Source organism: Mastacembelus armatus, chromosome 1, assembly GCF_900324485.2.
Source record: "Mastacembelus armatus chromosome 1, fMasArm1.2, whole genome shotgun sequence".
Classification (NCBI taxonomy): domain Eukaryota; kingdom Metazoa; phylum Chordata; class Actinopteri; order Synbranchiformes; family Mastacembelidae; genus Mastacembelus; species Mastacembelus armatus.
The window spans coordinates 19998049-20012108 of NC_046633.1; the positions used below are offsets into that span (position 1 = coordinate 19998049).

At 38.7% G+C, this 14060-nt stretch overlaps 2 protein-coding genes across 3 annotated transcripts; one reads left to right on the forward strand and one right to left on the reverse strand.

Moving 5' to 3' along the window:
* Window positions 1-319: 319 nt before the first annotated feature.
* Window positions 320-6295, reverse strand: tmed1b (transmembrane p24 trafficking protein 1b). Its single transcript, XM_026302492.1, has 5 exons — window positions 6029-6295; window positions 3283-3380; window positions 2988-3177; window positions 1708-1875; window positions 320-1600 (listed from the first exon to the last, which is right to left on the reverse strand). Exons 1-5 carry the CDS (start codon window positions 6278-6280, stop codon window positions 1550-1552), a joined length of 759 nt encoding a protein of 252 aa, XP_026158277.1. The 5' UTR covers window positions 6281-6295; the 3' UTR covers window positions 320-1549.
* A 3388-nt stretch (window positions 6296-9683) lies between these two features.
* On the forward strand, window positions 9684-13203 carry LOC113127743 (tumor necrosis factor ligand superfamily member 14-like). Of its 2 annotated transcripts, none has more exons than XM_026302491.1 (8): window positions 9684-9823; window positions 9982-10132; window positions 10438-10700; window positions 11503-11541; window positions 11655-11688; window positions 11916-11987; window positions 12111-12348; window positions 12520-13203. In XM_026302491.1, exons 3-8 carry the CDS (start codon window positions 10503-10505, stop codon window positions 12707-12709), a joined length of 771 nt encoding a protein of 256 aa, XP_026158276.1. In that variant the 5' UTR covers window positions 9684-9823; window positions 9982-10132; window positions 10438-10502; the 3' UTR covers window positions 12710-13203. The 2 variants fall into 2 exon arrangements, with proteins under 2 accessions (XP_026158276.1, XP_026158275.1); XM_026302490.1 differs by having other exon boundaries at window positions 9723-9878.
* The last annotated feature ends 857 nt before the right edge of the window (window positions 13204-14060 follow it).

The following is a 14060-nucleotide window of genomic DNA, read 5'->3' on the forward strand; positions in this document are numbered from 1 at the left end:
AAAAAATACAATCTACACACACATATAGTATATTAGATTGTATTAACAGTAGGTTTTACAGCAGTTACACCTTTTTTCTTAAATTGCTATAGAGTGAATAGTGTTCATAATAGCTATTTGCATGCTACAAATAAATATAAAGTTGCTATGTTTATCAATTTTCATGGTAGACCAAAAAAAAATTCGGTGTTATTATTATTGCTGTTGTTGTTATATATTATAGGATCAAGTCCAGTCTATTCATCCTGATTTTGTAAGTGCCTGATCAAATGGGACTTGGTATTTAACCTCTGAACCAACTTCACCCTAATGTCAAAGGTATTTTTATAAATGGCTTTATTACATTTCAGCTAAGGTCAGACATCAGGGGGCGCTGCATTTACAAAAATAAGTAAACGTTTGGCTGTCAAGATATGTGAGTACTTCTTCCAAGTGGCTCTGGGAAAATATAATGATATATTGATAATTTGGGTTATGTTTTGGGCAGTTACAAAGACTAAACATAGTGATCATGAAACATGTCTATGCCATCAGCACCAAGATTTCTTGTGATTTACATGCAATTCTTTTCTTCAAGTAACTTAAAAAAATACAAAGGTGAAAGTGGATTTTCATACAAACCTTTGTGATAGAGCTTTTGCTTTATTGTATTAATTCAATGACTATCCTAATCATCACAGGACATATTTACAAAGAATATGTAATTATCAGCTCTGTCAGTTTTAATTTTATGAAGGTAACTCACACTAAACCAGGTATTTACTTTATAAAAATGCATTTATTAATATCGACTCCCTTGTAAACGTGATGATCTTAATTTTCTTTAAGAATATGTAATAAAACTGCTCTAATTTTAAAAACAGTCAGTGGAAATCTAAATAGAATCGGACGAATCTGAAACAAATGTATTGGCACATGAGAAGAAATCAGTAACGTCAAAAAAACTAACCATCAAACAGGCTTTAACAAAGGAAGCATTTGGGCTAATCGTCACATCACCAATGGCGGGATCTTTTACTCTCAGAAAGAACAAACATGCACATAACTATCACTATTGCACATTGAAATCTCCTGTAAACTGGAAAACTATAAGCTCTGTGGATCTGTTTTTGAGTTCTTATATAACAGACCTTTAACCTTTATTAGAATAACTTCACCTTTAGCAAAAAAAAAAAAACAAACCAAAAAAAAAAAATCCAAATACCTCAAACCAGTTTTGAAAACGTAGGACAGCGGTTATTCTACCTTTTTTGTTCAGTACGTGTAGGTAGTGCATTTACAAATGTATATCCCTCATTGGTTTGTGGTAAGATTTGACATTAAAGGCACAAATGACTAACTTCAACTTCCTCAGTCTCTGGTTACTCTCCCTGATCTTATAATAATTAATTATTGCTTGTGAACGAATCACTAGATTTGATACTGAGTGCTGGTGTAAATGTAGACAATATGAGAAGTAATGCCACATAATTTGAATGGGTAACCAGCTGGACATTTTGTGTTGGGACTGATTTCCTTCCAGGTTTGTTTTGCAATGGATCACCATGTTCTACGTGCAGACCCTCCGTTTATCATCAAACAGTTTACGGACAGTGTAGACCTGGGAACGGAGAAATAAACAGGATGTTGGGTACTGTCATTCAGTAATGAGAACTGTGATTAGCCCAAACCCTGCTGTATTCTGTGGTGTGTCAGTGCTCTATTTACCTGGGTGAGGGCCACACACAGCATCACCACCACACTAGCACATGACCAGAATGAGACCCTCCAAAGATTATCTTCCAGGAGGTTTCGGTCCCGTGCCTCAAAGGCCCGCAAAACTGTCTGCATCTGCTGGCTTCGCTCCAAGCGTCTGTGCATAGAGTCCATAGTCTCCTGAGGAAATTGATGGTTGCAGTGACAGAAAAGAGTAAGAGACAGAGGAAACAACATTACTTGGATAATACAATCTCAAAAGTACAGAGCTTTAAGGTATTTCTACCACAACCTCTGTGGAGGACCTTGGTAACAGTGGATGTTAATGGCTGTTTCAACAGATTTCTGCAACATGTTTATTTTCTGTGCTGGTTGTAATTTTGTGTCAACATGTCACCTATCAAGCCATAACACTTATTCATGCAACCTTTATTGTGGTTTGGCTTAGCTAATGTGGTGTGCAGACTAGCTGATGTTAGCAGTCGGTGTTAGCAGTTAGGTGTCTTCGAGTAGGCACATTAGTTAAAGGTTATAGCTGACGTTATTCTATATTTTCCACACTGTCAGCAACTCCCTTGACAGGATCAAAATCACCAGTGTCTTCGTCGGCTTTTCAATACTTTCCCACTTCCCCCTGTCTGTGTTTCTGTGGCTGTGAGCCTCAAGCTCAAATTGTTCCTACTGAACACAGAAGAAAATGTGTCAGGGGTAAACAATTTTTTAATGTCAAATAATTGAATAATTAACTATTAGATTATAATTAACTAACATTACTTAAGCAGCAGTTAATGGTTCATTTGTTGGGGACTTCAGCTGCAGAATATTATTTATGGCATCATGAACAGTATAGGACTGACTTCAGATGAGCAGCTTTTGAACAACAATGGTGACCCCGTTACACAGAGGAATAAGATATTAGGTATGGATTCACAGACAACGTATATTAGAAGAATTAGTTAATTGTTTTGGTCTTTCCATTTGTTGACAGTTAAAAACATAGAATAATGATCGCCTGATCCAGCCTGATTATCAAAATCAATTAAAGATAGAAAACATCTATAGTAGCTATAGTAGTTTATTGTTTTCAAGCTGTTAATAATATTTTGGTGCAGAGGAAAAAACAAGAGCAAGGACAGAGCTAATCCTGAAAAAGTTGCCTTTTCATGTTTAACTAAAATATGCAAAATACATACAAAACATTTTGCCTGGATGTAACTTGAAAGAGTTCAGTTGACATAATGAACTGGATTTCCATTTCAGATTATTTTTTACATTGAAAACGTGCATCTCACCCGGATGTCCTCCAGCTTGTACTCGAGCAGGTTTCCATCAGTCTCCTCTAAACCCGCCCACTCATCATCTCCACCCACATCTCCTCCTTGACCCTCAATGATAATCTCAAAGAACACCATCTTCTCTGAGAAACGACTGAAGCTGTTGTCAAAGCATATTTGATAGTCTCCCTCCACTGTAGGCTCCACCCTGGAACAAAATGAAATAAAGTGAAAGTTAAACAGACAGGGCCAACAATGCCGTCGAAATTTGAACTATGCTTAAGGGTTCAGTCCAAGGTAAGGCAGCACTAACACATGAACTCCGTCAGAGCGTCGAGACTCGATGAGGAGCGGCTGGCCTTCTGGGGAGAGTATGGTGAAGTCTACATCCATACCAGCACCTGCTATCACCTGGATGGGCACACAAATAGGTGGCAGCACAGTGAATTATACATGTGTATATATATATATATATATATATATATATATATATATACACACACGTGTATAGTTCACTGTGCTGCCACCTCTCAAATGTTATCTGCAATCCTGCAGACGCTGTGTAAAATCTATATAAAAACAGAATGCAAGGATTTGCAAATCTCATAAATGAACATTTTATTCACAATAGATAACAAAAAAACATATCAAATATTTAAACAGAAAATGTACCATTTTAAGAACAAATATCATTTTGAAATTGACTGCCACAACACATCTAAAAAAAATTAGGACAGGCCCACAGTGTAGCATCCCCTCTTCTTTTAACATGCTGTAAATGTCTGGGACCCGAGGAAACCAGTAGCTGGACTTTTGGGAAAGGATTATTGTCCCATTCTTGCATGATATAGGATTCCAACTGCTCAACAGTCCTGGGTTTTCTTTGTAATATTTTTCAATTCAAGATGCACCAAATATTTTCAATAGGTGAAAGGTCTGGACTGCAGGCAGGCCAGTGCAGCACCCAGACTCTTCTAGTCATAGATGCAGTATGAGGTTTAGCATTGATCTGCTGAAATATATAAAACCTGGATATATCTTTCAACATTGATGGTGCCTTTCCAGATGTGCAAGCTGCCTATTCTATAGGTATGAGCACTGAAACAAGCCACATGGTCCCTCTCCTCTTTAGTCCAGAGGACGTGGCGCCCATGGTTGCCGAAAAGAAGGTCAAATTTTAATTCATCTCACGACAGAACAGTATTCCACCTCCACAGGCCATTTTAAATGAGCTCTGGCCCAGAGAAGACAGCAACGTTTCTGGATCATGTTCATATATGGCTTCTTTGTTCCATGATAGAGCTTTAACTTGCATTTTTGGATGATGAACTGTCTTAACAGAGAGTGATTTTTGGAAGTATTCCCGAGTCCATGCAATGATGTCCACCACAGAATCATGGCTGTTTTTGATGCAGTGGAGTCTGAGGGGCCAAAGATCATGGGCATCCAGTATTATGTTTCACCTTTGTCTCTTTCACAGAGATTTCCTCAGATTCTCACAATCTTTTGATGATATTATAGTATGTTGTGTAGAGGGTGATCATTTTAAAGTCTTTGCCATTTTATGTCGAGAAACATTTTTCTGAAATTGTTCGACAATTTGTCGACGCAGCTTTTCACAGATTAGTTAATTAGTTGCAAGATGTTCTTCCAGCTTGTTAGTGCCACTTACTTTTCCAGCCTTCTGTTGCCTCTGCCCAACTTTTTAGAGACGTGTTGCTGCCATCAATTTCAAAATAACCTAATGACAGGTTAAACTTATGATGTTTTCTATGGCCTATTGTGAATAAAATATGGGCTTTTGAGATTTACAAATCATTGCATTTAAATGTACACTGTGTCTCAACGTTTTTGGAATTGGGGTTGTACAATCTTAAACAACTTCCTTCTTTTCAACTGAGATAATGATTAAAAATTTTATTTACTTTTATTAGATGTAGACAGGAAATATATGTACAGTGATGGTGGTATGACATGCCACAGTGAATGTACCACGTACGCTGCAGTTATACGGCATGTGTCTTAACCACTAGACCACTTAAATGCCTCAAGACAAATACATTCAACAAGGATTACGTGTGAATCGCAGGAGAAAGCCTAATGTTGTCTTTTAGACTCTCCCACTAAACAAACACAATGCTGACTCCAGTAACTTTACTTTATGAGAGGTGTTCCAGTGTAAATATATAGTGGTGCACAGTTTTGACACTAGTAATGCAGAGTAGAATGTCATTTAATAAACAAATATTTGTATAGTCGAATAATCATTTGAGTCACCTTCTTAGTCCCCTGTAGCAGTAATTTAATTAACAAAAGGGACAAAAAGTGTGGCTTGGAAATTATAACGGTCTTTAGTTGTTTTTTTATACTTTAGAATTTCCAAAGGGAGATTTCACTCTGCACACAGTCCTCCTGTTAAAATACTCTTAAAAAGCAATGAATGTGTTTAATTCACACTAGTGAGGGTGTACAGATCCTGTAAATAAACGTTAGTTATTGACTTTAACATTATTTTCTTGACTCTTATGTCTTTTAAATTAGTGCATGGACAAATCTAAGACAACAGATGTTTTCCCGCCTGTTCCTCCCGCTCAGTCCTAGACAGACCAGGACAGACCAGGACCAGAACCTCACTTCAGGGTTTTAATTTGCTGGACCAGAGGCTACCAGGATGTGCAACCTTCAGAAACACAGCACATGTCCAGGCTATCATTCACAAGGTGGCTCATTATTACTTACATCTCCTATACCGTGTTAGGCTCTGATCCCTCTGAGAGAAGCACTTGTCTTTGTTTTACTGCAGTCTTTCACAAAAGGTGTTCAATAAATAAACCTGGTACTATCATTATCCCTTGGTGTAAAGCCACCAGATGATGTAATGTCATTTGCTTAAGGCTTATCATAACAGACAGGCATCAACATCTGCTGACCACATGCACGCGTGCGCACGCACACACATACACACGCCCACTCTCTCACACAAACACACACACACACACACACACACACACACACACACACACACACACACACACACACACACACACACACACACACACCTGATATTCCACCTCCATCGTCCCATTCTTCACCGCTGTCTGGAAGAAACAGTCGGAAGTCCCGGCTGGCAGCAGAAACGTCAGCTCGCTGTCTTGGCTCGGTCCGTAACAGCGCACAGACGCCAAACACCACCCGAACAACACTGCGAGGACCAGCAGCTGTTCTCTGCTCCCCTCTTTCCTGCGGTGAAGGTCCATGGTGGAGATATTTCCAAACATAGGGCTATCTAAGCGCTGCCATCTCCTTTGCATCTCTCTCTTCCGCTGTAGAACTTTGCGAGGCTGTGATTGGATGGAGGCCCGAACGAAGACCGCACTGAAGACCAATCAGAGTACGAATAGTAGCAGTCCTCCTCCAATCATTGCAGGGTTCGGGTCTTCACTGAGCGCCATTGTAAACACCAACTGAATATAAATAACTAGGTGGCTATGCAGAGGTTAGACCATATGAGGCTCAAGTAACACTAATACACAAACAAAAGCAGTATATTGTGCTACCTACTGACCCCCACTACTTCAAGGCGTTATTTCCCCAAGCTCCAACAAATCATTTATAATTTATTTTTTAAAGCAAAATATTTACGGTTCCCAGTGTGAACACTTGTTAGTTGTTCAATTCTATGGTAATAAAGTCATCCTTATTTTTAAGTGTGCGTGGTCAGACAACAATATGTTCCAAAGACTGTAGAGAATAATGTTTTTATTCACTATTTTCGTTTTGCTGGTTAATAATCCAGCAGTTGACAGTGTGCAGGGTATTTTGCTGCTGTTTTCAAGGTCAAGAACGAGCTCAGTGGATTAGCCATTTTAAACGCCATACCTGCCCCGACCTATAGAAAGGTATGTTTCCAGATGAAAAGCCACAATAAACTAGAAAATGTTTCCTTTCCAATGATACCAAGCTCATCAATATATCCCTTAAAATGTAAGTACAACAGCTAGTTTAATTTGGGCATGCAAAAGGAGGGTAGGTAACTGTTTAAATGGTAATGCAAACAGATCTTCATGTCACAAACGCCTAAGAAGCTATTGAGATTATGACATCAGTGTTTTCATTGTATGGCTCAGAGAAGGGCATCATTTTAAGTTTTAATTAATGTAACAATTATTAGGGTCAGCTATTGCCAATGAACAGTACAGCACAGTGCTTTAATATTCTGACATGACCTTTTTCACAATTGCTACTATGAAAATGAATAATGGCTAGGTTTGTTAAGATGTGCTAATTAGCAAGCATTGACTGTATTCACTGTCAGTGCTTGACTGCTGACACCTAAATAAAAACCCATGTATTACCTGCACCTGTCTGCCCTGCTGTGATATGAAAACTTAAATAACTGAACTGTACCAGCATGTCTGTGTCAACCTGCATGTATCACTTTTACAGACAGCACAAATGAGATGTCAACAGCCTGTCAGGTTTCCTGTTTAGCATTATTTTCCAGTGTTTGAAATCACTACCTTTGTTCATTAATTCACTGTTCACTCTGTAAATTCACTCCCCCTGTAAAAGGCTCTCGAAATGCATTTTTCATAGACATTTTGACCGGTCATAGTAGGAAAAGTACAGGTGTTACTAGTATTAACAGTGACTCTGTTCCTACAGTAATGAATAACATCAATACTTGGTGCATTTCACCAACAAAATCCAGTGCTAGGTAGGATCTTGGTACAGTGCATGCTGGTCAACTGTAATGGCTTTCTGTGAAAGAGCAATGAAAAGGATTTGTCACTATGGATTCAGACAGGGCTAAAGAAATAATCACAGAAAATGGCTACGTGACAAGTTTCTTTCACCCATGCTCTTTCTGTTTCTCCAGTCTATGTCTATATGGTGCAAAAAGTTAGACACCCACAGCCTAAACAAATCTCAAATCAGTTTGATTATCATATGAACAAGCAACAAAGAAAATGGGAAATGTGATGAAAATGAGAAGCATTGCAAATTTTGTGAGGGATTAGGGTAATGTGTGCAAAATGGGAATTGAGAGCAACATGGGTAATGTTGTGGGGTAAAAATAGGAAATAGATAATGATTTGATTGAAAGAAGATACAACATGGAGAGGGGAAGATGCAGGGTGTTTTTCTCATTTTCCATTTATTTTACAGTACCTATACAATACCTGTTCTGTCTGAGGATCCATATCTGGGTTCATCTACACCTTAGTAACTTTTTCAAGGTTTTTGAAAAACCACACTCAGGCCCACTTCAACCATCTGTCCTACCCACCTCTGTGTGTGTGTGTGTGAGTGTGCTTTGAAGTATCGTTTACTGTGTGTGGGTAGCAAGAGAGTCAGAGAGTATGTAGTATGGTTTCAACACATGGAGTCTGTCTTGTCAAACTGCCCCCTCCTGCAACAAACAAGAAAAAAATCAGTTTGGGCTGAAATCACCACACCTTTCAGACAGAACAAAAAGGAAATGATCTCTTCATGTAGTTCAGATACTTCAGTGAATCCTCAGCACATTTGACACACGATTCAAGAAGCACAGAAAAAGAAAACAGGCAATGTCAGTATTGACATGTGAAACATATGTTTGATAAAGAAAGAAAAACAATATTTCTCAGATTGCTTAGCTTAGAGATTTATGATGAAAAAGAAAAAAGGGGAAGAAAAATTAAAAGAAGAAATATCAATAACCAATAAACACTCTACATTTCTGTACTTCTGCTCAGCTGTCCACACATACGTAAGGTGGAATTACATTGGTTGTATGTTGTAAGCACACACAAAACACATTGTTCCCTAAAACAGAAACCAAGTATTGATAAATCACAGAAAGGACAAGAAGACTCAAAGTGAGGTAACACTTGAACCTAGCAGTACTTAGAGGTACAGGTGTAAATATAAGAGGAAACATTTTTTTAAAAAAGAGGCCGTGTTCTGCGGTTTGCTTAGCTGGAGACAGCAAAGCAAACCGCTTTACAACATTAGTCGTCTTCAATCGCAGCAGGTTGCTGCTGGTTGTTCAGCTGAAATTAGCAGAAACCGCCAATCCTCAAAATAGAAATAACAATAAAAGCAACATGGTTCTCAAATTGTCATACTATACTTGTAAGCTGACAGCCTGTTAAGAGGCTTTATTTGAATACTGCAATGTGGGTGACAGTGCAAAAGTGCGGTACCAGCAGTGGGTAGCAGTCTGAAGTCTGGGTGTTAGTTTCAGGTGTAATAGGCCGAAAGCTTCACCCTACAGCTTCTCGGTCTAATCCTTTTTCTCTTTTCTTTTCTTCCGTTTGCTCAAAGAAATATGGCTATTTATTAATTTCTACTTATGCTTATTTTGAAAACTTTTATTAAGGACTTAAATAAAGCTGTTAACTGTATGAAATAAAACTGCTAACTGACTTACAGCCTGACCCCAACTCAGTCCCCACAACTTTTACCCTCACTGTTTAAATTTTAATGTCACCCTGAATCATTCAAAAAGATCAGAAATTTGCCTAAAGCATGTGGGTCAGCATGACAAAGAAAGGTTTGCCAAAAAAAAACACACAGCAACAGTAACTATGAAGAAAAACCAAAAGCCTTCAATAGAAAATGAGGCATGAGGAGTGAGAAAATGTAGATAGAGAGAAAAGGAAGTGTCAGCTGAGGGACGATAACTACATACAGTAGTTGTAGGGAGTGTCCCACGCATACACACTCACATGCACATTACTCTCTGTCTCACTGTCTCTCTCTCTCTCTCTCTTTGCCTCTTCCCCATGTCATCTTCATTTCCTCCTTACATGAGTTTGCTTGAAAAGCAATATTAGTGATAGTTGACAGCTGGCGAGCGAACACAAGAGGTGAGGCAGGGCTTAAATCTGTCTCTGGTACAGGCAGAAGATTTTCTTTTTTGAGGTGGTATATCTAAGTGAAGCAATGATAGACAGTGGTATAATATTATAAATATTATTATTATTGTTATTTAAAAAGGGTGTTAAAGGACATTTTTGCCGTTCAGTATCCAGAAGGAGCTTCAGAGGAGTGTGTGAAAACATTTTTGCCGTTCAGTATCCCAAAGGAGCTTCAGAGGAGTGTATGAAAACTCCCCAGCACCACTGGATGGTTGACTGAACAGTGAAGGAACGTCCAGCGTACATTTTAACTATAAGGTAATCTCCTTTTAACTATCTTCAGCATGATAAAAAATATGTTGTTTTATTTTGATAAATTGGCCCTGTCATGGCATGCCCTGTGTTCTTGCTGCAGTCAGCACTGTGTAGAAATGTCTTTGTTTCCCATAAACTGGCTGCATCGCATGCACTTACTGTAAGTTGTGTGGAAAAAATCTCCTGATTCCACGTGTTCATGCTTCATGTCCGTTTCTGTTTGTTTCTTGTCCACTGCCAGCATGTCTTTTGTCTCTGCCTTTCTGTTCCCTGTTTGCTCTAACTAACCCTAACCCTGTCTCTTTCAGTGGCACTTTCCTGGTCACAGTGGGCCCTTTGACCTTTAGTACTAAGTGGAGTGTGTTCTGGCGGGATGGAAGAAGGTGGTGCAGGTACCTGCCCCCAGGTGTTTGTGGTGGATAGCCAGGCCTCCTACGTCCACATGCCTAGCAAGAAGAAACCAAGGTGGATGGGAATAGGCCAAAAGTTTTTCTTCCTGGTTTTGGGACTGGTTGTGTCTGGACTTGTTATCGAGGGATGTTTCATCTACAGTTTATATAAAAAAACTGAGGTAAGGACAAGGTTTGCGTGTGAGTGCCTGCATCTGTCAGAATGAACAGAAAAGCACCCTTATGTGGAGTGCGTGGAAATTCCTTTGCACTAGAATTTCCCTCTTATTTTACATCATGTCTAGATTCACTGATAGACAGTTTTTTTATGTTTTGGTCAATAATGACGAATATGTCAGATGGACTCTTTCTCTACTTCTACTTCCCTTTCCTTTCTCTCTCAAGTGCAATGGCCACTTTACAACTTGTCATTATGAAATGACTGTTTCATAACACTGTTTATTACACACCTGCCTCTGTGTTATGTACTTTGCAAATGGTGTAAAATGTTCTACAGTCAAAAATCAAATAAAACCTTTAGTGGCTGTTTAGAAAAACAATATGATGAGTAACACTCTAAAAATAACTCATCCCATTATCAGCTGCTGTATTTGTCAGTAACCAGAATTAACTTGGATTCCGATAACAGTCAGAGACATCTGTCATGTAATGTAGGAATTATGATTGTAAGTCTGTTTTTAATTATTAATTGATCAATATCAGCATCAATTATTCAGTTTGACACATTTAAATATCTTTATTCTAATATGTGAATATAGACAGTGGATTGCTTACTCCTGTACCCTATCTAAAGTGCATGTGTGGATGTTTTCACATTTTCACACATTTCTGTTGGGCCCCTCAAACCAGTACAGTTCCTCTTCTTACATGCACTTGAACTTTTGACATCTTGCTCACAAACTCAGATTTTATCACTCATGTGTTCATCTTTGTTTCATGGTTTCTTTATTACCCCCCCCACAGGCATTTACCCTGCACAGTTCTAACACATCTGGTCAGCAGGTAAGCGTAGGTGAATAGTACGTGTGTCTTTGTGAGTCATACAGTAGGTTACACTTTCAAACTGCCTTGTGTGTTGGAGCTATAACTTTGAACTGTTTTTATGTGTTTTTCAGGGTGGCATCATAATGAGCCAAAGAGGATCTAGAGGTAATCATTCCCTGTCATCATATATTATATGTGATGAGCAAACCAACTTTTTAAGTTTACCAGCTGTCAACAACTAAGATGTTAAATGTTGACAGCATCAAATCTTAAGAGTTCAAACATGTAAAATCTTGTGTGTAAATTCAAATATGGAGTTATTATATTGATTGATTTGTTTATTGATTGACTGTTTATATGACTAGCTGATCTGATCCTGCTTTGTTAAACAGATTCTAATGAGATTCCCACTGTGCCACCACATCTGGATCAGAGGAGGCAGAGGCCGTTCGCACACCTGATGGGTTAGAGACCTCTTATCACTTAAACCTAATACTGTACATGACTTAAATGATTGAATTTAACTTTTTTTTTTCATTTTTTGTTCAAACAACTCTTTTCTTTTTTCTTTCTTGTCTTTATCTTAGGCTCCAATAATCCTGAAGGGGAGAACAGTGTGGTGCAATGGGTAAATGTAGGGGGTGAAGCTATCACCCACCATATGGGCTACAACAAAGGCCAACTGTTAGTGGAGAAGGATGGTTACTATTACCTCTACTCCAAAGTGCAATTAAATGCTGCAGAGGAGTGTTTGCTTATCCAGCACAAGGTCATGAAAAACACCAGTGCCTATGGCCAATCTATAGAACTCATGAAGTCAAAAAGGTTTGTACTGCACCACACCTTTATTTCCTTCCCCTCTTGTTGCACATGTGCTTATTTGAATGCCACCTGTTTGTACAGTCGCTTCACTAACACACTGACATCAGTGCTGTTGTCTTTATGGTGAAGGAAGTCTTCTTTGTGACATCTTGTCTTGTGGCATCTTTCGTACAGTTTTCGCTGCAGGAGCCCAAAAACCTCCAGTCCAAAGACTGTAGGTGCAGAGGACATGTGGAGCAGTTTCCTGGCTGGAATATTCCACCTGCAGAGTGGAGACAGGATTTTTGTCAAGTTGGACAATATACAGAAGATACGTCCAGGACCAGCCTACAACTTCATGGGAGCTTTCATGATTTTTCCTTAAAAACATCAAAATGTGTTTATTCCACTTTGTGATCACATTATATTTGTCCATTTGTTTATTTACACTATATTTTTTTACATCTAATATATACAATATATATAATCTAATATATACTGTACTTGATTGTGAAGGCAGGGGTGCAGATATTGGATAGGTCTACTCCTAAAGGCGACTTGGAATCACCAGTCAATCTAACCTGCATGTGTTCGGGCTGTGGAAGGAATAAAGCTGGAGAAACCCTACGCAGACGCGGGAGAACATGTATATTCCACACAGAAAGGTCCCAATTACCTGGCAGGTTTGAAAATAGATCCTTGCTATTGCGAAGTAACAGTGTTAAACACTGCTCCACTGTGCCACTATGTTTTTCAATCACTTCTGAAAAAGCAACAAATAGTTGTGATATCAAAAAGTATCTGATATTCAGATTATACTATCTTACTTGGTCATTTGTTCCATATTTTGTCCTGTGAATAAAATTCTTTTTACAAAAATGTGAGCTGGCATGTATTTCCTGTAAGACCATATAAATATCAGTGAAAATAACTATTTTTATTAGATCAATGGAAGAATAAGAAATAGAAAACAGTTCTTTTTCTGTTCACACAAAACCTTGCAAACACACAAGACTGAACCATTTGGAGTTTTCGCGCAGTGAAACAAGACAAAGTTGCTTGTCCCACATAACACAGCTGCAGATTTATTTTCCACACACAGAACATACACAAGCACCTGCAAGGCAGTGCAACTCTGTATGTGTGAAGAGCAGGATGTGGTTGAGTAAGGATGCACTGTGGAGAGGATGAAAGAGGGTAAGAGTACTGAGGTACTGAGGTTGATGTGGCTGACTCAGCTCTTCTCACAGTGTACAGTGGAAAGTTCTCAAACATTGCACCAGTGTCGAATGGAAAAAGCCATATAGAGATGTAGAGATGCTAAGTAAGGCCAGCCTGGCAGCCACTGTGGGATTCTGCTAGGGAATAAGAGTGGAAAGAGAAGGCACAGTAAACCACAGGAAAGCATGTAGACAGGTAGACTACCAGGCAAACTAATATCAACACTGAGACTGTTTTATGTAGGTGGAGAGACTGACCTTAGATGCTACTAAGATATTTGGGTCATTTCCTGCTCTGAGCCAGATATACATCAGAGTGAAACAAACACACAAACAAGATAATACTGTTGCAGCATGAGCAGGAAAGCTGTGCTGTTCATTTATGTTGGAAGGTCTTAAGTGTTTTTGCTCTACAGGCGTATTTAAGTATAATTTAAAGTTTATTTCTAATTCATGTAACTTATACTTCTATTACACTACATTTCAGTGACAAAGACTACTTTTTGCTGTATTGCA

Coding starts and splice junctions, on each gene's coding strand:
- tmed1b (XM_026302492.1), bottom strand. CDS start 6,280: ATGCAAAGGAGATGGCAGCGCTTAGATAGCCCTATGTTTGGAAATATC. Junction 3,381..6,028: donor CGATGGAGGTGGAATATCAG/GTGTGTGTGTGT, acceptor GTGCCCATCCAG/GTGATAGCAGGTGCTGGTAT. Junction 1,876..2,987: donor ACAAGCTGGAGGACATCCGG/GTGAGATGCACG, acceptor CAATTTCCTCAG/GAGACTATGGACTCTATGCA.
- LOC113127743 (XM_026302491.1), top strand. CDS start 10,503: ATGGAAGAAGGTGGTGCAGGTACCTGCCCCCAGGTGTTTGTGGTGGAT. Junction 11,689..11,915: donor GAGCCAAAGAGGATCTAGAG/GTAATCATTCCC, acceptor TTTGTTAAACAG/ATTCTAATGAGATTCCCACT. Junction 12,349..12,519: donor GAACTCATGAAGTCAAAAAG/GTTTGTACTGCA, acceptor TCTTTCGTACAG/TTTTCGCTGCAGGAGCCCAA.